The sequence below is a fragment of the Pseudonaja textilis genome, chromosome 1, assembly GCF_049901715.1.
Source record: "Pseudonaja textilis isolate UNSWEBS1 chromosome 1, rPseTex1.2, whole genome shotgun sequence".
Classification (NCBI taxonomy): domain Eukaryota; kingdom Metazoa; phylum Chordata; class Lepidosauria; order Squamata; family Elapidae; genus Pseudonaja; species Pseudonaja textilis.
This window is the reverse complement of record NC_141990.1, coordinates 229971-252391: the sequence shown is the minus strand read 5'-3', so window position 1 is coordinate 252391 and position 22421 is coordinate 229971. Positions and strand designations below refer to the sequence as shown.

The 22421-nt window shown below is 64.8% G+C and overlaps 1 protein-coding gene across 1 annotated transcript; it reads right to left on the bottom strand.

The window, feature by feature from the left end:
- Positions 1–6648: 6648 nt before the first annotated feature.
- On the bottom strand, positions 6649–22358 carry RPA1 (replication protein A1). The gene is made up of 18 exons (XM_087924010.1): positions 22242–22358; positions 22099–22149; positions 21514–21592; positions 20698–20806; positions 18242–18330; positions 15541–15639; positions 14484–14616; positions 13897–13999; positions 12680–12748; positions 12289–12481; positions 11801–11940; positions 11416–11564; positions 10508–10643; positions 9615–9791; positions 8246–8353; positions 7613–7699; positions 6971–7087; positions 6649–6881 (listed from the first exon to the last, which is right to left on the bottom strand). Exons 1-17 carry the CDS (start codon positions 22281–22283, stop codon positions 6977–6979), a joined length of 1875 nt encoding a protein of 624 aa, XP_087780136.1. The 5' UTR covers positions 22284–22358; the 3' UTR covers positions 6649–6881; positions 6971–6976.
- Between the last annotated feature and the right edge of the window lie 63 nt (positions 22359–22421).

The window sequence follows — 22421 nt, the reverse complement described above, 5'->3', positions numbered from 1 at the left end:
TCCCGGCCTCCTTGGCCAGGCGTGTCTTGCGTGATGCGTCCGGACGGCAGGGATGAAGCTGGGGCTCAGGACAGACGGAAATGGGAGCGGGGGGGGCAGGGGGCGCGGAGAACGGGTCCAGTGCTGGCTCTTCCTTTGGCTAAGGTGCTTCTGGCTCCCTGTGCAAAGGAGCGCTTGACCCTCCCTTGGGGACAAAAGTCGGGGGGAGGAAGCGGAGGGTCCAGCTCCTGCGGGGGGCGGTCGGGGAGGGGGCTGCCTGAGAGTGGCGGGAAGCCATTAGGAATGCTGGTCTGGGGGCTACTCTTGGTTGGTGAATAAGGGGGAGGGGGCATCAGGAAAAGGGACTCCCCTTCCTGCACTCCTGAGAAGCCGGGGGCACTCGCCCTTGCAGCAGCTTCAGCCCATCTGTTTCCACACAGGGTGGGGACAAAGAGGGAGGGAGGGAGGGAGGGAGGGGCAACATCATACAGGTGGGCCGGCCAGCCACCTAACTGAACCACCGGAAACAGCAGCAAGGAAGGGAGCAGAGAAAAGAGCCTGGAAGCCCCCACCAGCCCCCCAAGAGCAGACTGAGCAAGGGGAGGGGCTGACCCACTGGGCTTGGGGGGCCCTGCAGCTGCGGCAGGCTCTTTCCTGACCCATCCGGGAGTGGGGCAGGCAGGGAGGGAGGGCGAGCTCCGGCTGGGGTCTGTTTGTGGGGCTTTGGCTTCAGGGGAGCATCTCGTGGAGTGGGGGTCCCTGAGGTGGGTGGGTTCACATGCCAGGAGGGCCTCAGAGGAGGTGGAGGAGGGGGCGTTGGAGGGGGCTCTCCCTTCCTCTCCAGTGGGTTTGCAGCAGGGCAGTGGCCCCCTTGGGCCCTTGGCTTGAGGCCCCTCCAGTCTCTGGGCCCCCCTCAGTAGGCCAGCTGGAGGGCTGCTCTCCCCAGCCCCAGACCTTGTCCGCTGGGCCCTGGGATGAGGCTGCCTCCCCAGCCCCGGCCTTTTCCCCAGGGCGGCCCAGCAGCCGAGCTCCTCGGAGGGAACCGTGGTGAGCAGAGGGGCCTTTGCTGGGCTCTCCCCGTCTCGGGAGCATGAGAACCGATTTATGCCCTGGCCGGAGAGCGAGAACTGCCCCATCAATGCAACCCCAGAGGCTGAAAGATGTTCCTCCCCATGAAGGAAAACAAGCCTCTAGTCCTCATCCATCCAAATACAGATGCAGTGTTTATGATGGAAAATGCTGACCCTTAAGCCAGAATATACTTTGGATTTGATCTGTGACAGACTAGAGGTGAGCCCCTCTGTCAATAAGCCGTGGCTTAATGCAGCCATTAGCAAGAACCGACTGCGCCTCGTGCCAGGTGGGCATTTCCCCTTGAAGCACAGCAGGGGGGCAAGGCGGCACGTTTGCAAGGTGAGAGGCAGGACCTGCAGGGGACGGGGGAGCACAACAGCTGGAAGCAGGTGAGCCAGTCATCCTCACCAGCTCACGGGGGCGGGGGAGGGATTCAGAAGCCCACCTGGACCCCAGGAGGCCTTGTCCAGGAGCGGCCCGAGTGGGTCCTGCCCGGAGCAGCCTGAATGGGGGACGGCCCAGCTTGACTGGCAGCAGGAGCCGGAGGTGTGGATGGAGAGTAAAATCATGGCTTCAGGTGAAGGTGAAGGAAGGTCCTGAGACGAGGGGGGGCGGGGGCTCCTCTAGACTGGGACATTGGGTGGGCTGCTCTTCCCGGATGGCAGGAGGGCTTCGTTGGGGTCTGATGGGGTTAGGCAAAGGGGGCGGCCCAGGGCCTTGGCCACGCTCAGAAGACCCTGCCTGGGGGAGAGCGAGGGAGGGAGGGGGGCTCTGCCAGTCTCCCTTTTGTTTATTTCGGTTGATTTTTTCTACCGCGAATGCCTGGTCTGCTGTGAGGAATTAATCTCTGTCAATGAGTGAAAAGGGCCGTGTTGAGGAGTGGGCTCACCAGGCCCCCTCTTTCCACGGGAGGGGAGAGTGAGGGGAATCGGTCACAACCACAACCACCACCACCACCACCACCACCACAACCCCTCTGCTGACCTGGGAGGCATCCATGCACCACTGCCCACCGCCGGCTTTGTGAGTCCCACCTGAACTCAGCATTGTGAGCCTTTGGTCTGTGGAGACGTGGGGATGTTTGCAGGGGTGGGATTCTACCAGTTCGGCCCAGTTCTGTAGAACCGGTAGCGCCAAAGAGCAGCTGACTCCAAACTGGTTTGCTGCGGCAATCTTCTGGTCTCTGGCAAAGCGCGCGCTCACCAATTGTTATGCCGGTGGGATCCCACCTCTGGATGCCCAGCTGTGGGAAGGGTGCCAGACCCAGGATCTGGGGAGGGAGGGAGGGGAGCCAGAGGGAGCTTGGAAGGCGGGGGGGGGGGGCGAGGGAGGCTCCTCCTTTGCTCTCTTCCTCCTGCAAAATGGCTATGGGCTCCTTCTAGGTGTGGGTGCTGCCGAACTGTGGCTGGTTCAGAGCAGTTAGATGGGCTTCCAGCTCATGGTGGCTTCTTCCAGGACCATAGGTTTAGAGGAGGAGGCGGCTTCGTTCAGACCAGGAATTCCCCAGCCAGCCACGAGAGTGAAAGTCCAAAAGTCTTCAAAGTTGCCCAGGTCAAGAAGCATGGGACAAGGTGGTCCTTCTGGGCCCTTCCAACTCTATCATTCATGACTGGCTGAGGAATCGTGGGAATTGAAGTCCGCCAGGCTTAAAGTCGCTAAGGTTGGAGGATCCAGCCGGGACCTCCTGCCTGGTGGGCTTCACCCCCGGGCTCTGCTCCCACCCTCTGGGGCAACCCACTCCCTTCCAAGGGGGACAGCCCTTGAGGTGGGCCTCTCCCCTGGGTCTCTGCAGGCTAAAGGTACCCAGCTCCTTGGGGAGGGGGAGGGGGGGGCTGTTCTCTGGGTTCTCCTCTTAATGCAGCTCCAAATACTTTGGGCCTTTTCAGCAGCTTCGTCCCATTGCTGGCTCTGATTAGGACTCCCGGATCTGCTTGGCCACCCAGGTTGCCTTCGTCCCAGGATTCTCAGGTCTTCCTGCCAGACGTTTCCCCCTCCCCCCCTCGGCCCAGAGAAAGCATTGCCAAGGGGGGGCTTTTTAAACAGAGAAGTGGGAAAGCCCCCCCCCCCCACGCATGCATTGTCAAAGAAAAGAATGAGTGAATAAAAAGAAAAGCTGCTCAGTGAATGGGAGGTGAATAAAAGGGAGGCTAAAAAAAGCAACCCTTTTCCAGGGCTTTGGATCGCCCCAAAAGGGCTCGGCGCAAGGGGGACCCATGTATTCATACAGGCGCTGGGCTCCTGGGCTGCTTGTGTTTCGGCCCCTCTGCCCCTCTGTCTCGCTGCCTTGGAGGACAGGCATTGCCCCTAGAGGACGGGGAACTAGCCTGGCGCGGACAATTTGGTCCCCGGTTCTTCTGGTAAAGCACCTGCTCTCCTCCGGATGTTTCCAGCGGCCCCCAAGCAGTCGTTGGTTTATTCCAAACACTTATCTAGTGGCCCAACACCGGGCAGCTCCCAATCAAAGGGACAGAAGTCGTATTAAAACCATAAAAAATAAACACATTAAAACCAAAACCAAAAATGGCAGCAAGTCATACTTCGGATTTCCAGCCATCTCATCTTATCCCGGTGCTTGGAGGGGAAAGCCGGGTCTTCGGAACTTGATGGAAGGCCTGGGGGAGGGGAAAGGGGGAGGGGGGGGAGGTCTGCCCAGCTTCGGGGCTCAGAGTGTTCCAGGGAGGGCAGGTAAAGGGCAGGCTTGCTAGCTGCCACCAGGGGGCAATATTTAGGGGAAGGAACTAGGTGTGTGTCTCCCCCCCTCCCCCTCCCCCGCCAGGGTAGGGTAGATGTCCTTGGGGAAGGGGCCCTGCCAGGCCTTGACCTTGAATTGCACCTGGAAAGAAACCAGAAGGCTGTTACAGCAGCAAACCTCTCACTCCCCCCGCCCCCCCGGGGGCTCAGCTGTCCCCCTCCTCAAAACCTCTGCCTTGCTTCAGGACCCTCCAGTCCTGCCCAGAGAGCAGGAAGGCTGTGGGCCCCAGGCCTTCTGGCTGGGTAGCTCCCTGCGCCCAAGGGGGAAGGGGACAGGGAGGCCGTGAGTGGGCCTGGTCCCAGTTGGTCTTCTGGGACTCCCATTGCCACCTGGAGGCGGCTGGTCCCCTAGTCTGTAGCCCCTTCCGGTCTTAACCCTGGGTGGGTGGGAGGGAAGTTAGGGACGCCCAGTCAAGGGAGGGAGGGGGCCGTTCTGCCCAAGGAGGTGGCTCCTGTGGGGCTGCAGGTGCTCTGGATCCAATAAAGCTGTGGGGTCCTCGGTGCTACCTGAGTTTAGTGCTTTTCTCGCAAACATTTCTTTACCAAACTGGGCAACATCATCAGTGCTCTGGCTCCTTCACCGCAGGGCTGCCTCCTCCTCCTCCTCTTTGGGCCTGGCGAGGCCTCCAGCCGGCCGCCGTTTGTCCCGCAGCGCTCCAGGTTGACTCCAGCCATTGTTTGCCGCCGCTTCCCTGGGCCAAGCATCAGCGGAGGGCACGATGAGGCCCCGTGGGTGGGACTGTCTGGGGAGGGTGGGGTCTAATTTGGGGCAGCATCCCTCATTCTGGAGTTAAACAGGCCGGGGGGCCATTTCCAGACTGAGGTGGCTGGGGAAGTGGGGCAGCCCAGCTGGGCCTTGGCTTGTGCCCGGCGCAACCCACAGAGCGGGGCCCCAGATAGTCGGGGTGCGCCCAGAAGAACCGCTGGATCCAAACTCGGCTGGGCTCCCACTGGAAGCTTCCATGGCTCAGTGCCAAGGCTGGTGGCCACGAGTCCCTGGATCAAGGCCCCAGCCGCCCGCCAGGCGCCTTTCCCGGGGCCCAGAGCGTGGGGAGCCTCGGGTGTGGTGGGCTGCAATGGGGCCCGGAGGGAGGGGGTGGGAGCCCATGGCGGCCCCCGACCCTCCCAGCGCCCCCTTCCCCCTCGGCGCCCCCGGTGGGCTTGCAGTCTCCGCCGCGTCCCCCCTCCCCTCCCTTTCATCTCCTGCCTGCCCGGGGCTGCTTATCATTTTAATAGGATGCCGTAAAATAGGCCAGGCCGCCGCGCGCAGAAAATGGATCCCTTTTATTGGGGAAATATGGGCTGCACCTTTTGGGGGGAGGCGGATGCGCTGGTTAGCCGCCCCGGCCGGCGAGGACCGGGACTCCCGCCCACCCCGCACCGGACGCCTCCCGCGGGGGCGAGGGGAGGGCGGCGCGCCCGGGGAAGCTCCTCCGCCCTCGGCCCCTCCCGCCGTCCCTGGCCCACTCGGGGGGCGGGGGGAGCCGCGGCTGAGGCGAAGGGGGCCGCCGGCCAGGGCGGAGGCTCGACGGCCCCTCCCTGCGCTCCAGCCCCGCTCCTGGAACGAGGCCGGCCGGGCTCCGGGGCTGCTGCGGCGGAGATGCGCCCTTGCCGGGGGGAGGAGGAGGCCGGGGCCTGCGGGGGGCCCGAGTGGCCGTGGAAGCGGCGTCCGGCCTGCAACTGGCAGCCCGCGTCTCCCCGCCGCCTCTTCTCCCCGGGCGGAGTCGGGGCCGAGCCTCGGGGGCCTCGTAAGTTTCCGCCGTCGCCATGGCAGCTCGCCCGCCCCGCCCAGGGCACTCTGGCTCGGGGCAGCCCGGGCAAAGCGAGGCCACTCCGGGGAGGAACGCCGCTCCCCTCGCGGCAGCCGCCCGAGCAGCGGCGGGGAAGCGGGCTCCCTCCGCCCGGCCTCCCCCTTCGGGGCAGCAGGAGGGCTCCGGTCGTTGCCCCCCCGCGGCCGGCCCCCTTCTCTCCGGCTGGCCGCCCCCGCGCCCCCAGCCGAGAAAGGGGGCTGAGCCCGGGCCCCAAGGAGCCCCCGGCGCCCCCGAAAGGCCCTGGGAGCAGGGCAGCCTCCCCCGCCCCGCCCCGCTTGCAAAGGAGGCCGCCGCGTTGGGCAGCGAGCCAGGCGCCGGCCGGTCAATACGGTTCCTCCTGCGAGCTCCTTTCCCGGAGTGTATTAATTACCTTGTCGATATCTGCCTGTTTCATTAGTGTCTTAAATGCGCGGATCGATAATGTATTATCCCGAGTCCCAAACGGGGGGCCGGGAGCTGCAGGGCGGCTTTAGCCCCGGGGGTGGGGACCTGGGGCCTTCGGGGAGGGCAGAGGGCCCCGACCCCTCCGTCCCCCAATGGAAGCGCCCCATGGGAAACGGGCCTCCCCAGAGAGGTGGGGGGGCTCCCGGTGTCGAAGAGGGCTGGGGGTTCTGCGAGGCCAATACGGATCCCAGCGGGAAGAAAATGGCTGCGGATGCTTTCAGGCCAATTCGCACATGAGAGAGAAAAACCACCACAGGGCCCCAGGCTGCCTCCCCTCCCTCCACGCCCCCATGGGGAGTCAGTCTTGAAGCCCCCCGTTTCTGGCCAGCCCCTTTTTTTACCAGGGCCAGAGGGACTCTTGGCCAGGCGAGCCGAGCCCAGGAGCCAGCGGGCACACCGGGCAGGGCAAGGACCCTCCAGAGAAGCCCCCTCCCCCACCTGGAGCACCAGGGAAAGGCAGCCCCATCTCGCCCCCTGCCAGCCTGGGCTGAGCCGCCCCCCAAGTGAGAATCCATTATGGAAACTAATGAATTGCTTTCCAGTAATGAGAAACTACTGGCATTGGCATAAAAAGAACTCGGAAAACGCCCAAAATTAAACACTCTTTATTAAGAAAGGAAAGGAAAGGGGGCACCTGAAGCTCACGTCCCAATTTGTTTCCATCAGGAAAAATACAGAAATTTTCTCTGCATAAAAATAGCAAAGTGGGGGAAAAAAGGAGGGAAAAGGAGACTGCAGTGGGCAGCCCCCAAAAGTGGCATTAACGGAGGTGAAGAACTGAAGGGCGCCTGGGTCGCCCCATCCCTGGAGGGCCTGGCCGGGCCCTTGCGGGGAAGGGGGCCAGGAAGTCCGCAGAGCAACAGGGGCGGGAGGGGACCCGGCAGGCCAGGCCGGCCTCCAGCTCTGCTCCGTGGGGCTCAGCCGAGCCGGGCGGCGTTCCTGCGGATGTTCAGGATCAGCCTCTGGCAGTATTCCTTGTGGTTGATGGGCTTCACCTCCACGGCCGTGGCCTTCAGGCGCGACTCGTCCTGGCAAAGAGAGGAGGCAACTCAGCAGGCACCGCTACCCCATGGGCTTTGGAGTCCCGGGCATTCAAGAGCACAGACCCTCGTGCTGAGAAGCAGGAGGGTCCGGCAGCCTGGGCCCCATCATAGCAACCCCACCCTCCCCCGGCCACAAAGCCAGCCGCTCAGCCGCCCCACCTGTCCCGGGACTCTGACGGCCTGCAGCCCACAGGGTTCTCCACTGCCCACAGCACAAGAGGTTCTGGTCCCGTCTCTGCTCTAGACAGACCCCCCCTTGAGCCCAGAAGCCCCACAGCTCACCCCCCTGCAGTCCCTGGGGATGCCCCAAAGCCCTGGCCTGGAGCAGGAGAGCCCTGGCGGGATCCAGACCCGTCTGGGGAACCCCCTCCCCACTGCCCGGAACGCCACAGGCGCCCCTGGCGCTTTAAGTCTCAGGGGGGCTGTTTTCCCAAGCAAGTCACAGCTGCACAGGGAGGCAGAGGCCCCCCAGCCAGGACGGTGACCCCCACCCCCACCCCGTTCTCTTACATTGAACGTCTCCAGCTTGACTCGGATCCGGAATTCGTGGGAGGTGAAGTTGGCGCTCTGGATGACCTCGTCGAAGGCGTGCTCGTTCTGGGCCGGAGAGAGCGAAGCCCCCGCCCCCCGTCAGCTCTTCCAGCCGGCCGGAGCCTTCCAGGCCTTCAGGATGGAGGCGGTCTGGCTCCCACGGGCATCGCAGGGAGGGCAGCTGCCCCCTTTGGCTTGCCATGGCTCAGCGCCCCCACCAATGGGCAGGAGGAAGCAGGACCCCCCTTGGTCTGAGAAGGAGGCCCCTTCCTTCTGGGAAAGAGCATTGCAAGGGAGAGGCTGCCAGGGTCCCAACTGTGCCAGCTGCGGGCAACGCCTAAAGTGAGGGAGGAGCCCAGGGGGCAAATGTCCTCCTGGTGCCAGGGAGCCCAAGCAAGGCCAGGAAGAGGCCGGCAGCCCTTGGGAGGCTGCAAACTGTGGCCAGAACCCCCTGGGGCCCACGAAGGAAGCCGCCCGCGGGAGCAGCTGGCACCACAGGGGCCACGGGGGCCACGGGGGGCTGCCCAGGGATGAACCGCCTTCTGGCTGGTGAGGAGGGAAACCGAGGCCTGGCCCGGCACAGCAGGGCCTCCCCAACCCCCACCCACCCACCTTCTCCTTCAGCTCCCCCAGGTAGGCCGCGTTCTGCCCCAGGAGGGCCTCCGCAGACTCCTGGAAGCAGGTCACCCACTGGTTGTCCTGGAAGTCCGCAATGTTGGCCTGCGGGAGGAAGGAGAGAAGTCAAAGCCCTCCGAGCCAGGCGCCCACGCAGGGCCTCCTGCCCAGAGCCCCCTCCCCCCCCTCTGCGCCCAGTCGCCGCCTCCTCCTCCTCCTCCTCCGGAGACCCAGGCAGGGACGCAAGCAGTGGCTCCTGCCGGTGGGGGCCCCAAAGAGGAGGAGGGGGCTGCAGGCCACTCCCCTCCCTTGGCTGCCCTCAGTGTGTGGGGGGAACCCTGGGGGGCTTCTCTGGCCAGGTCCGGAGGGTCCCGGCTGCTGGTCAGCAGCGGGCAGCAAGAGGGCAGGAGCAGCCAGTCCAGGGAGGGAAGGGAAGCCAAGGAGGCCCCCCCACCCCCCCTGCCTTCCGGCCTCAGCCTTGGAGAGTCCAAGGGGAGGACCTCCCCCCTTCTTCTCCCGCCAAGGGTCCCTTGGGGGGTCCCTTTGGGGGTGCAACCTCCTGGCCCTCATCTGGGAGGCTGGCCAAAGGCTGAGAAGCGGCTGCCCGGAGCTCAGCCCAAAGGGGCGCCCAGGACTCTCCCTGGGGGCGGGAGGGAGGATGCCACAGCCCTGGCACCCAGCATCTGGACCCGACTGGGGGGGGCAAGGCAGGACAAACCGGCTCCCTCTGCAACCAAGACCCCACATGGGGGGCAGACCCCCCTCCAATCTAGCCAATCCGATCTTGCTGCTTCTCAATGAGTTCTTTGTGTTTTGGGGGAAGCTTCTTAAGTTGGGGTCCCGTGAATCGGGCTTCCCTCCCTCCCCGGAAACCCCACTTCTGTCCAGGGGAGCCCGAGAGCAGCTTTTCTGCAGCCCCGTCACACGCCAAGCTCGGTCAGCGCCCCCAGCAGCCTCTGTGTCTTCCTGGGGGACCCACAGAAGGGGGTGGACTCACTCTCAGTCGCCAGATTAACCCTACAAGGCAGCATGCCATCAGCCGGTGGAACAACCTGCCACTTGACAGGGAATTCTCCTTAGGAGACAGACTTGGCCACCTGCCCAAGGTGCTCTAGGGCTGGACCAGATGACCTCTGGGTTCCTTCCCACGACCCCAAGGCCTTTTTGCAAGTGCCACTACAAAGCCAGGCACCCCGTTTGATTTGGGGGTCTACCAAGTGAGCGACTTTGACCCCTGGGTTGCTCTCCCACGGGGCCTCTGGCCCGCCAAGGGCTCCCCCATGGGGTGGGGGGCTGTCGCACCTCAAGACTGAACCCCCCGGGACCCCCCTCCCCCGGGAAAGGCCTCCGGGGGCCCCAGGCTCACCGACAGGATCATGCGGTACTTGAAGTTGGGGAACTCCCGGTCGCACTTCTCGCAGCGGAAGAGGCCGTTCTGCTCGTCAATCACCTTCTTGTTGCACTCCGGGGTGGGGCAGGCCTGGTACATGCAGTTCTCCTTGCGCAGGTACACCACCGTGCCCACGCAGCTGAAGTAGTCGGCCTGCAAGGGCGGCAGCCCCCGGGGGGGGCGTGAGGGGGGCGTGAGGGGGCTGCCCTCCACCCGCCACGCCCTGCCCAGGAGGAGGCCACGTGCGGCCAGCCACCCCGTAGCACGGAGAACCGCAAAACGCAGCCAGAGTTACAGGGTCAGTGTGAAAAGGGGCTCCTGGCCAGTCTTCTTCCCTCCCGCCTACGGTCGCCAAGCGGCCAGCAGTTACGACAGTCGCAGGGCCCCATCTGGCTCCGGGGAGGCCCTTGGCGGCCTTCCCGGCAGAATAGAACAGAATGGCAGAGTCGGAGGGGACCCCTGAGGTCTTCCAGACCAGCCCCCTGCTTATTAGGCAGGCAGCCCTGGCCCATTTCAATGAAGGAAGCTGGATTTGATGAACAGCCCCGCGATTCCCTTAAGAACGGGGGCAAAAAATAAACGAGGGCAAAACTCAGTTAACAACTGCTCCCCTTAGCAACAGAACTGCTGGCTCCCTCGTGGCCATAAGTTGACGCCTAAGTCCCGATGGATCCTTTCTCCAACTTATTGTAAGGCATTGAGAACAGACTGGATGAGCAAACAGACAGCGCAGGGGACGCCCCATCCTTGCCCTGGGTGGGGGAGGGGGGGCAATAGGGGGGGCGCCCTGGGCTGGGCTCTGAAGTCAGCTGCCCCAAGGGCCGTGGTGCTGGTGGGGGGCATGGGGGTCCCCCCCCCTCCCTCCTCACCTTGTCACCTTGGCCCAGGTTCTCCGACTTGGCCTCTTGCAGGGTCTTCCAGTTGGTGTTGCTCCCCCCGGCTGCCGGCCCCCCCCGCCCCGAAGAGATGGACACGGACTCCAGGTGCTGCCCCTCCGAGTCAAACCTGAAAGGGGGAGAGGGGCTTTTATCCCCAGGAGGGGCTTTTGCCAAGGAGCCCCACGGATGAGTCCCCCAAAGAGCCTGGCAGGACTGGCTCCCGTTAGGGCCCCCTTTTATCACTCTTCCCTGGCCTGGCTCGGCCCTGCGGCCGCTCCCCGGAGGGAAGGCAGGGGACCTGGGAAGAACCAGCCCGGCCCAAGCCAGGAGGAGCCGGCCCTCCAGTGGGCCCCCTGACCCACCTGGGGGGGAGGGGAGGCAGGCAGAGGAGCCCTCCGTCGCAGGCCAGGAGCTCAGCCCCAGCTGGAAGGAGCTGCTGGTGGGGGGCGCCTTCAGCCCAGCTGGGGAGGGGGGCGGGATGAGGAGGGAGAAGCCCCTGCTTGGGTGGGAGCGGGCCAGCCGGAAGGGAAGGGAAGGGCAAGGCTGCCTCTGCTCCTCTCCGGAAGGGCCCCGGCGCTCCCCCCCCGGCATCACCCGAGCCCATGAACGGACACAGGGGTCCCTTCAGTGCAGAGGAACGGGGGGCTCTGCTTCCAGAACCCTCTTTAAGCTGCCCCCCAACCCAAGTGGGAAGAATGAAGCCCGCGATGCCAGCCTGGCTGCCCCGGCCCCCGGTGCCAAGGAGGCTGCCTGCAGCTGGAGGGGGCCTGGCCCCTCCCAGGTTGCCTTCCGGCTCCTTCCTCCAGCCCCCCTTTGCCCTCCTCCCTGGGCTCTGCGCCAGGACCAATGGGGGGGGGGGCTGGATCCGGCCACGGACAGAGAAGGCAGAGCAGACTCACCAGCCCCGCAGCTTGAAGGCCTGCGGGCAATCTGGGTTCACCAGGAGGGTGCTGGAGGAAACCACGGAGAGGCTCCGCCCGCCAAAGTCTGAGACTCGGGCCGCCCGGATGGCCACCACCGGCTGCCGAGAGCCATCAAACTTCTCCGCCTGCAAAGCAGGGAAGCAGCATGGACCGAGGTAAGGGGGGGCGGGGGCTCAGGCCGGGAAACAGGGACCCCTTAAAGGGCCAAGAAGAGCTCTGGATGTCAAGCCCCCCGCTCTTCCTGGGGAGGGAGGCCTCCCCTCTGGCCCCCTGCGGAGACCCGGCCCTCCTCCCTCCCTGGGACGGAGCCTCTAAGCCCAGCCTGGGCGGGAAGCGGCGCCCCAGCTGCCCCGCTACTTACGTCCACGCCCCAGAGAGTCACCGTCACGGTCTTGCCCGACGTGTCCATCAGGTGCAGCTCCCTCTTGGAGACCTCCCGGTTGGAAGACTTGATGGTGACCTTCTGCGCGTCCTCGTAGCTCTTGCAGACCCCAATCACGTCTGGGGAAAGAGGCCAGGGTGGAGGGGCCAACCTCCTGGAGCCCCCCCTCCTCTGCCCTCCTCAGCCGAAAAGGAGAGCGGCTCCGCTGGCCAAAGGGGAGGCCAGGGGACACAGTGGGGGGTCGGGAGGGCCAGTGCCCTCGAAGGCCCCTAGCTCCGTGGGGCAGCAGAGCTCCCTGGGGGCCCACCTGCCGCCGCGGCTGTTAATGGGGCCACGCAGCCTCCCTGCAGCCCCCCAGGGCAAAGGCCGGCAGGGCTCCTGAGAGGCTGGATGGCCCTGTTGGGCCCCTGGGCTTGCGCCCACAGGGCCCGGCCAGCGAGCGAGAGGCCCTGCCTGCTCTGGCTCACCCACGAGAGAGTCCTTGCTGGCGCCTTCCAAGTTCCCGATGGGCACGAAGTCAAACTGCACCGAGGGCAGGTGCTCGGCATCCTCGCAGGGAACGACGGACGTCTCGTTGGAGAAGGTGATCTCGTAGTCGTTCTTCACGGAGGAGTACTGCTTGTTGGCCGTCTTCAGGTTGCCCTTGGAAAAGTAGTACACCTGGGCGCAGAGAGGAGGGAGGGGCAGGCTGAACCTCGAAGGGAGGCCGGGCGAGGACCAGCTGTGGGCGGCTCAGGCGGAGCTTCCCCTTGGCCCCCACGGAGGGAGCCTGTTGCTCCGCTGAGCCGGGCAGGCACGGACGGACGCGCACACACACACACACACACACACACACAGACACAGACACACATGGGGTACCTTGTTCAACTCCAGGAGAGGGAAGAACTTGTCCACCTGGTCGTTGAAGGCCGTTGCTCGGATCTCCCCCTGGGGAAGGGAAAGAGCCGACATGCAGAAGGCAGCTCAGGAGGGGCTTCCGGACAGGGAGGCCACTCATCCCAGTGGGAGCCGCCCCTCCCCGCCCCCCAAACTGGGAGCCTGCCTGTGGGGATCGACTCCAAAGAGAAGCGTGTGGGCAGCCTGGGCTGCTGAGCTCCCTGGGGGAACCCCTGGCCCACGCCAGGAGTGGAAGGGATGCCACGAGACATCAGCAGCCCGCCTTGCCCACGGAGCCGGGGCCGTGGCTGTTCCGTGGGCCGTTACCCCACGCTAGCCAAGAACCTCAAAGTCAATGGGAGAAAACGAAAGCACTATCAAGGGGAGGAGCCTCTGATCCAGCGGCATCCTTGCCCCCAAATTCAAGGCAACCGAAGCCCCCCAGGAGGCTCTGCCCGCCTGCCAGGCGCACCTGCCTCCCTCCCGCCCCTGGACTCGGGAGAGCATCCCCACCGGGTGTTGTGACAAGCCCTCCTGAAGCGACAATTAAAAGCAGAGCTCAAGTGCTGCCACCAGCTAAGATGTTGACGCGGGAGGAGGATGAAAACGGCAATAAAGGCCCCATCAGTCAAAGCCCCGAAGGAGCCACCGAGCAGAAAGACGTGCCGGGAATATGGAATCTCCCCTTCCAGGCCTGCCCCACCACCCCCTGCCCGCCCCCTGCTCCCCACACAAACCGGCAGGGCAAGCAGCTTCCCCGCCTCCCCCTCGAGAGGCGCCCAAAGGCCTCCCCTTCCCCAGCCCTGGGCCAATCCCGCTCGGCCAAGCCACCTGGGGGGCAGGGGAAGGGGTGGGTGAGCGAGCGCCCACCCAAGGGCACACCGCCCCATTTGCCTGGGCAGCGGGTGAGCACGGCCACCACTCCTGCAAATGGGGCTGCTGCCAGCGGGACGGAGCCAAGGGAAGTCGGAGGAGGCCGCGTCTTCCTCGCTGTGAGGGGGAAGCAGGAGGGCAGCCGCGCCCAAGCCCCCAGCCCCCCCTCCCGGGCCCCATTCAAAGCCTCTGCCCAGGCGACAAGCCGAGGCCCCGGGGAGGAGGGAACGGCAGCCGGTCCTGCCCACAGCCCGCGATTCTCCGCACTCCCAGAGTGGCCGCCGGGGCCTTTCCGAAGGGGTCAGCCGGGCGAGCCCTGCACTTACGCTCTCATCCACCATCTCTATGGAGAAGAGCTTCCCTTCGCCCCGGGAGTTGCTCCAGGTGCGGATCTGGCCCTTCTGGGTCACCCGGGCACAAATGGTCCACCTGGAAAGACAGTGGAGGGAGGGAGCTGATCCGGGCCCTGCCAGCGGCTCTTCCAGGAGCCCAGACCCCACCCCGGAAATGCACCCCGGGAGCCAGCCCAGAGGGACCCCAGCCGGCCCTCATCCTCCGCAGGGGCTTTGGGGCAACCCGGGTGCTCGTGTGCTTTATGGGTGACCCCAATTGGTAGTTGAAGCCCTCGTATTTCTGGGTTGACTTGATTACCGTCGGCCACGATTCCCTGTGTTTGTGGACTTGTCCCCTCCCGCCCCTCCCCGTTTGATCCCCACTGCTGCACCTCGGCCTTCTGGGCAGACGCCCCCCTGCGGAGCTCCAGACGGGCCACAACTCAAAGCCTCAAAGGCGGCTCAGCCCCTTGCCACCCTACAGCAGCCTCCCCCGCAGGGCGTTGTCCCACCACCCCTACGCGGCCCCGGGAAGGAAGGGGGCGGTGGGAGGGTCAGCGCCGGGGCAGCCTTCCACTTACTTGGACTGGTAAGGGTTCAGGCTGGCGATGGGCACCACTTTGACCTGAGAGCCCCCCGGAGTGCTCAGGATGCCGGAGCTGCCTGCGTTCCCCAGCCATTTGGAAGGGCCGGGGGGAGCCTTCGCCAAAGACTCTGCGGTGAAACAAGGAGGTTGCCCACGTCACCGCTGGGCCCTGGAGCCCCGGGGCCGCCCAAGGACCGGCTCCCGGGGGAAGGGCAGAGAGCCCGGACTGGCGTGCGCTTCGGCTGAGGAGTCCTCCTGGGGCCAGCAACGCCCCCCCCCCCACGCCCTCAGGAAACAGGCCTCCGTTTCTGGCCTAGGCCCTTCCCCGCTCCCCCCCCAAGGGAACCGTCCCCCACCCCCTGACCCCCCTCGCCTGCAAAGGCCTCGGGCCCCCTGGGGAACCTCGCCTGCCCCTCCACAGAGGCCACAAAATGGCTGGCTCCTTCTCCACAGCCTCCCCGTGAGGAAAGGAAGGGCCTCCCCGAAAAGCGTGAAGCTGAGGTTCCCTGCCAAGGCCGGACGGGTTCTACCCCTTGAGCAGCAATTGACCTCCCCGCCTGCCTGCGACAATCATCTGCCAGACCTGGAGGTGACGGGTCCCTCCCTGTTAATTAAGCTCCTCTGTGACCTGGCAGGGCTGAAAAACAATTTCCTCCGTTTCGGTCCCTGCCGGCTTCCCTTTCCAGCTGGGCACACCCCCCCCGCTTGCTAACAGGGAGAGCCCAACCAGAGGCCCCCCCAACCTTGGGGCCAATGAAGGCCGCGGAAGCAGCTCCTGCCCCCCAAAGTCCTCCGGCTGCCTGGGGGCTTCCCTTTGGGGTCCCAGAGACCGAAACGGAGGCCCGTTTCCCTGGGGCAGCAGCAGGATCCTGCCCCCCCCTCCCCCGCCGAGGGCAGCCCTTCCAGGAGGGCTCCTGACTGCCACAGCCACTCATTTCACCCACCGGGGCCAGAAAGAGGCCGCAGCCGGATGTCCCGGCCTGGGTTTGCAGAGGAGCAGAGCTGGGGAGAACCCACGCCCGCCCCCGAAAGGCTGTTCCGCTGCCCCTTACCTGCGTCTGGAGCGCCACTCGGGAGTCCCGCTGGCTTGCTCTGGAAAGGGGTCGTGGTTGGGCCGGGGCCCGGGGGCTGCCTCCCTGCTTGTCCAGTTCCTGTTGGGGGAGGAGGAGACATCTGTGGGGCGGGAGTGGCCCTCACTGCCTCTCAATCCAGCCCCCCCGCTGCCCTCTCTGCCCCCCTCAGAGCAAAGGGGGCATCAACTCGGCCGAAACAAGGAGGGGGTGAGCCAGTGTCCCCGGTGGGGGGAGGGAGGAAACCCGTGGCCCCCACTCAGGGGAGTTAAGGGCCTGCAGACGGATGGGGAGGAGAATCGGCCGCCTGCCCCACGGGATCCTCTGGGGCAGGAAACCGGAGTGGCTCTTCTCAACCGACGGTGGCCAAGGAAAGCCACCCTCGCTCTCGTTCAGCCTGCAGGAGAGAGACTCCCAGGCAGCCCGGGGGGAGCCGAGCCCAGGGCCGCTGGACCAACAGGTGAAGCGCAGGGAAGAACCTCCAAACCGCAAAGCTGATGGGGCGGGGGTGCTTCATTTTCTCAATTCTAGCCCATTGAGCAAGAGGGGCTTCTCTGAACAACCCCCCCCCCCAACATCCCCAGAAAAGCAGAATGACGCTGCGGAGACGGTCTGGGGGCCGCAGGGACTGAGGCAGACGCCTCTCTGGGCGGGGTGGGGGATTGTCCGCTGCCTGGACCGGGGAAAACACAGAGCTGATGCCGCTGACCACCTGGCCCCTTGACCTGCACCCCAGCCGCTTTGCCTGCCTCTCCGTTGTCTCCAGCCGCAGCCACGATGGCCGAGGCTAGCAAGCGCTGCCCGGAGAGGGTGGGCCGACGCTGCAACTTTGGTCAACTGGGATAGCAGGGGGCAGGGCCGGCCCTTGGCCCAAGAGCTGGGGCGGGAGGGGAGCCCCGCTCAGGCCCCATCCAAGCACGCCGGCCTCCCCTTCTTCCATCCCCAGAAGGAGAATCGGTTGGTTGAGCCCAAGCCACCCCACCCCCACCCCCGTTTCCCGGGCAGAGGCGAGCGGCCTCCCCCCCATCCCAGGCAGACGGCTGGAGCTGCTCTGGGCACCAGGCCGGAGCCCCCAGGGGAGCCAAGCCTTGTGGGGAACCCAGACTGCCCCCCACCCGGACAATCAGGAAGAGCCGGTGTGCGGCCCTCTGAAGGCTTGTGTTCCCCCGCCAGGGCCCTCGTCCTGTGCCCCCCCCATGCGCCTCCCGCCCTTGCAGGCCTCAAGGCGCCTAAGAAGAACCCGGCCGGCAGATTCGCTGCTGCTCAAACAGGAGCCGGTGCGGCACTGAAGGTGCCAGGCGAAATAAGGGGAGCTATTTCTGCAGCCGGCCCTTCTTGCTGGCGCTGTGCCCGTCCCCCCCGGGGGCCTGAGTGGAAGGCCTCTCCCAGGGGCCCCACCGGTCAGCCTTCCTTAGACACCCCCATCCCCACCCGCTGCGTGTATTTATACCCAGCCCCAGGGAGAGCCGCACAAACAGCTCTGGGCCCTGTCAGAGACAGTGGCCCCGTGTGTCCCTCTTGCCAGGAGGGGGGGTGGAACGGACACCCCACCCTGCGGATCCCACTTTTCTGAAATGCAAATGGGAGGTGGCACCTTCAGAGCGTTTGCCGGCTCAGAGCGGGTCAGCTCAATTGGCAGGTAAGGTATCGTCAAAGGGAGACCTCAGTACCTGCCCTTTAAGATCCAAAGTAGTTAACTCAGAGGAGGAGGAGGAGGAGGAGGAGGAGAAAAGCGGCTTTTGGGAAAGGGGGAATTAATGCCTTAGCGCCAGAGAGTCCACTGAGCTGCTGTGGGGGGTCCACCTCCGGTTCCCAGGCCGAGGCCGGAGGGAGCAGCAGGCTCCGCTTAGTGCCGTCTCTGCCAGCCGGAGCGAGCAGTCGGCAGGCAGGTCTCTCCCACTCTCTAGCGGGGAGAATCATCGCAGCACAAACCACTCGCCTCCCTGGGGGGAATGGCAGAAAGGGGGGTGTGGGGAGTTGTGCCCCGAGGCCAAGGCCTCCCCTGGGGTCAGTGAGCCCCCTGCTGGCTTCTGGGAGGCCGGAAGAGCGCTCCGTTCTGTGCCCCTTTGGCAGCGGGACCCAAACTCGGCACAGGCAAACCGGAGAGCTGAATAAAGCAACGCAGCAGGAGAGCTCCGCTCCAGCCCCCAAGTGGGGGTCAAGCAGCCCTGCGATTCCAGGTACCGCCTGTTTTACCCTGGGGGAGGGGCGCCTTTCCTCTTCCAGGCCGCTCCGTTTCAGGGAACAGCTGGCAAGGGGGAGGGGCACCAGAGAGGTAAAAGAAATCGGGGCCCAAACGCCTTCCCTAATAGCTCCGGGGGCGACCTCAGGGAAGGGTTGACGCAGGCGCCCCCTCCCTCGGCAAAGAGACCCCCAGAAACCCAGAGCACCAGATGGCTTCAGCCCCAGGCAATACTGCTCAGCTCTCCCCATGGCTCCCGCCTCCTCTCCTCCATGGCCCAGCCCCAAATCCTGTCGGTCCCTCCCCTGCTGTTCCTGAGCCTCCGAATGCCACCTGCAGCTGCTCCTGCTGGGCTTTGTGATTCCAGGCTGACCTACACACACACACACAGCCACCGAATACGCTCTGATGAGGTTCTCCCAAGAGCATCAACTGAAAAGCCAGGAGGGAAGACAAGGCCAGAGGGCCGCTGCTAAGGGCCCGCCAGGGAAGGGGCGTTACCTTCCGTGTAGGGCACCGGATTTCCAATCTTGGCAGGGACGGCATGACCCGGCTGCAGAACCTCCATTTCCATCAGGACCACCACTCGCCTGCAAAGGCAAACTCGAGTCGGCTCCGGGGGCCAGCTGGGTTTGCCGGAGACCCTGGGCCGCCCTCTCGCCCACCCGGAGAACCGTGACCCACCCTCCGCTTGGATTCTCCCCATTGGCTGGAAAGGGTCTCCCCCGCCTGCTCTCCAAAGCCCGGACGGTGGCTTCTTTGCCTCAAAGGTTTCCCCTGATCGACACCCAAAAGGGAGCCCAGACGGAGCAACGGCCGAAGCGGGCCGAGCTCCCGGCCAAGGAAGGCCTGCAGCCAGGCTTCTCTACCCTCCAGGCTGGGTACAAGGCCAGGGGGGCGCAGGGCCCAGAAGAGCCAGCCCACCGAAAGGCACCGAAGGTGTGACCAGGAGGGACCCCGGACACATCCGGGCAGGGCCAGCAGGCAGGTGGCCCGCCCAGCAAGAGCAGTGCGGGGGGCCAGGCAGGGGCCAGGCGGCCAGATTGGCCATCACAAGCCCCAGAGGGCCAGATCCCCCCGGAGGAAGAGCCGGGCCAAGCTCTGAGCACTGGTGCAACCGAGGGTCTTGGGGCTGCAGCCTGCACAGGTGGTCCTCACCTCATGGCCGCAACTGGGGCCAGCCCTTCTGTTGCTAAGCAAGGCGGTTGTGAAGTTTGCCCCGTTTTAGGGGCTTCCTTGCCACAGTGGTTAAGCCGGCCGTTGCAGGTGCTGAACTAGCAACCCTGTGGAGTGAATCTGGCTCCCCTCCCTTGTCAGGTCCCATGACCCCGGGACACGGGGACTGTCATAAATGTGGGTCAGTGGCCAACAGCTGTGACCACGCAACCTTGTGGGGCGGCTGCAACGGTTATAAGGTCACTTTTCCAGTGCCGTGAATGTCATTAAATGAACGGTTGTAAGTTGAGGGCTACCTGTCACGATGCTTCCATGCTCTTCTGAGCTGCCTCGACAGCCACCCCCACCCCTCCCTCTCCCTGCCGTTGGAGGGCCTGCCGGGCAGAGGCCGGAGCCTCTCAAGGGCCACAGGGACCCCTTCCCCCTCTGGGCCTGGCTGCTGCCTCCTCAAGCCCCCTCCTGGTCTGCCCTGCGCCAGGGGAGGCACCAAGCGGGAAATCGCTCCATTTCCATCCCTCAAATGTAGCTGCTGACCAAACCTGCCAGGCTCCAGGAAGGGGCTGGACTCCTCAAAGCACCGGCATTGCCCAAGAGGGCAGCCGGAGACGACACCTGCCCAGAACTGCCGCTTTCATGCCATGAACAGGCGACCAGGGACTGTGAGGGCGCGGTGGCCCTGCCTCGGCTGCCTGGGCCCCACAGTGGCCAGCGGGGAGGCTCACAGCCCTGTCCCAGAGGGCAAGGACAGGCCACGCGCACATTCTCACGTATGTCCAGCCCTCCACCGAGAACCCACCCAGCGGCCCTTTCCGTCTCGCCAACGCTGGACTTCCCCCCCCTCCATTTAGCTATGTGCTGGGTGTGCAGGGGGGGCCCTCTCAGCGGCCCTGCATTCGGCATGAGGAAAGGCTCAGCCCCTCCTGGCCTCCACACCAAAGACCCCGCCCCGCTCCCCGCTGTAAGGGAGCTGCCTGCAATGGTCTTTGCTGGCCCAGAAGCGCAGAACCCAGTCTCCAGCCAAGCGTCTTTCCCCGGCAGTTTGTACAAGGCGGTGAGGACATTGGGGCCCCCGTTTTCTTTTGCTGACGTCTCAAGCGAGGCATTTTTGGGGTGGCCTTTTCATGGTGCTGCCCACTACGATTCCTGGCCAGCTCCTGCCCACTCGGACCCCCTTCAAATCTAAGCTGGGATGATGGTGCTCAGGGCTGCGCTTGCTCTCACCCCCCAACTTGGGAACCTCATCAGGCCCCCCTCCCCAAGCTCAGAGCGCCCCGGGGGCCCTGCACGCGGCGGCCTCTTCCCTGCTGCGGCTGCCCTGGATCCAGGCGTCTTGCCGGTCCCTCCTACGACCCGTTGGTCTGAGGCCCAGTTTGCAGCCGGCTGGTGAAGGGCTGCAGCCGAGTGCCTGAGCTCCAGCCCAACCCTGTTTCTTTCAGGCCTTCCCACCTACAGGAGGGGCCAGATGGGAGTTCTTGGAGAGCTTTAGGGGCAAAATTCCTGGCACCCCTGGCTTGTTATTCTGCGATAACACAACAAGGCAGCCTCTCCTCGAACACAGGGGAGGCCCACCCGCCCTCCTCGCTCTTTTCACACCCTGTGTGTCAGGAAGGATTCACTGATTTGCGTGGGCAGAGAAAAAAATAAGGACGTTTGTCACCTTACAAAAGTATCAGAAGCACCTGAGGAAAAGGGGAGCCATTCCCGGCCCCCCACGGGCACTCTCGGGGGAGGGGGGCCACTTCAACCAGCGGCTCTTCCTTCCTCCCAGAACCAGCTGTTACCTTCCATCCTTCAGAGTGTTCACAATGAAGCGGTTAATCTGGCAAATGGCATTGGCGGTCAAGCTCTGGTCGTCCACCAGAGGGTTCAGCTGTGTGGCTAGCATAAAAGCTGCGAACGAACGGAAGACAGGCAGATGTCAGGACATCAACAGCCAGAGGTTTAAAACGGCTCACCCGGCACAGAGAAGTTTAAAAGCTTGGCTGCGTTAATAGATGGGGTCGAAGCACAAATTGGCGTTTCGTTTTGCAAGCCGTCTTCGATCATACAACTCATGGCACTACCGCACGGTCTCAATCACCAGAAAGGCCATTCTTTTTAATCAAGTGGCATCATACTGAAGTCGCTCTATACGTTGAACACCTCCCCCCGAGCCCCCTCAGAAGCAGCCCCAGAACAAGAAGGGGGTCCCGGGGAGCAGTGGGCTGCTCTGTGCCAGGGGCCTCGGGGTGCCAACTGGGCCGCCCTGTGGAACAGGCCCTGGCCTCTGGCTGAGGCTGCTCTTCCTGTGGCCCCACGAGGCCTCCTCAGTCACTCCTGCAGCAGCAGCTCCCACAGGGCCTCCACCTGAGCCCACCTGTCCAAGGTGCTGCGTGAAAACTTCTTCATGAGCTTACAAACTTTAGGGAAAGTTTTGTGCTTTGCACCTCAGCTTCCTGGAGTCCTCAGCCGAGTGGGAAGGTGGAGTCGGAGTGCAAGGAACAGGCTGAACCGGAGATCCCCCCCCCAGGAATACGGCCAGGTCATTCCCCCTCCCAAGGCTGCTATTCCCCCCCGCCACACACACACACAGCCCCTGAAGGCCCCCGGGTGCTTACAGGAGAGGGTGTTGACGCCATCGCTCATCAGCATCCGGTAGCGAGGGGGCCCGTTTCCCGTAGAGATGGGGCGGATGGTCTGGGGGGGTGGAAACACAGCCGGCTCAGCCAGCGAAGAGCCCGGCTGCCTCTTCCCAAGCCCAGGCAGCCCTTTCGTGGCAGGGAAGGCGCCGCCTCGGCCCCCCTCTGGCTGCCTCCCAGTCCTCGGCTTATGACCACAAAATTCCTGTTGCTAAGCGAGACTGTTGTTAAGTGAGCTTTGTCTCATTTTACGACCTTTGGTGCCGGGGCTGTTAAGTGAATCGCTGCAGTTCTTTAGTTACAGGGTTAAGTGAACCCGGCTTCCCCAGGGTCGCAAAAAGGGCGCTGAAACCGTCCAAGTACAGGCCAAATACTGATCCCGTGACCGTGGGGACGCCGCTAGGGCCGTGGGAAAAGCGGCCGCGAGCCCCTTACTCCGTGTCGCCGCGACGTAAGTGGAGGACGGCCCGTGAGCCGCCGAGAGGCTTGGGTGCAAGGCCCAGCCGGAGGGGAAGGGGGCCTCCTGGGGGGGGAGGGAGGGGGCGAGACCCCAAGGCTACTCACGATCAGCTGCAGCACCGGCCTCCCCACCGGCTCCGCCTGCAGCAGCATGGCCTGTGGGGGGAGAGGGAGGGAGGGTCAGCGGGGAGGGGGAAGCGCCCGGGAGCCCCCCCCTCCCCCCACGGCGGGGCCGGGGCCGGGCTCACCGCGATGGAGCCCTCGCTCAGCCTCGCCACTGGCGCCGCCATCCCGCCGCGACTCCTCCCCTCCCGGTCGGCTTCCCGCGCGCGTCGCAGCCGGGTCCCGCCTTCCTCGCCCCGCCCCCGGCGCCACGTGCCCCCGCCGGCGCTCCCGATTGGTCGAGCGGGCGACCCGCGCCCCGACTC

Excerpts from the sequence above, each read along its gene's own strand:
- RPA1 (XM_087924010.1), bottom strand. The coding sequence starts at position 22,283 with ATGGCGGCGCCAGTGGCGAGGCTGAGCGAGGGCTCCATCGCG. Across the intron at positions 14,000-14,483 it reads CTGAACCCTTACCAGTCCAA|GTGGACCATTTGTGCCCGGG; the intron begins GTAAGTGGAAGG and ends CTGTCTTTCCAG. Across the intron at positions 7,700-8,245 it reads TGGGGGAGCTGAAGGAGAAG|AACGAGCACGCCTTCGACGA; the intron begins GTGGGTGGGTGG and ends TCTCCGGCCCAG.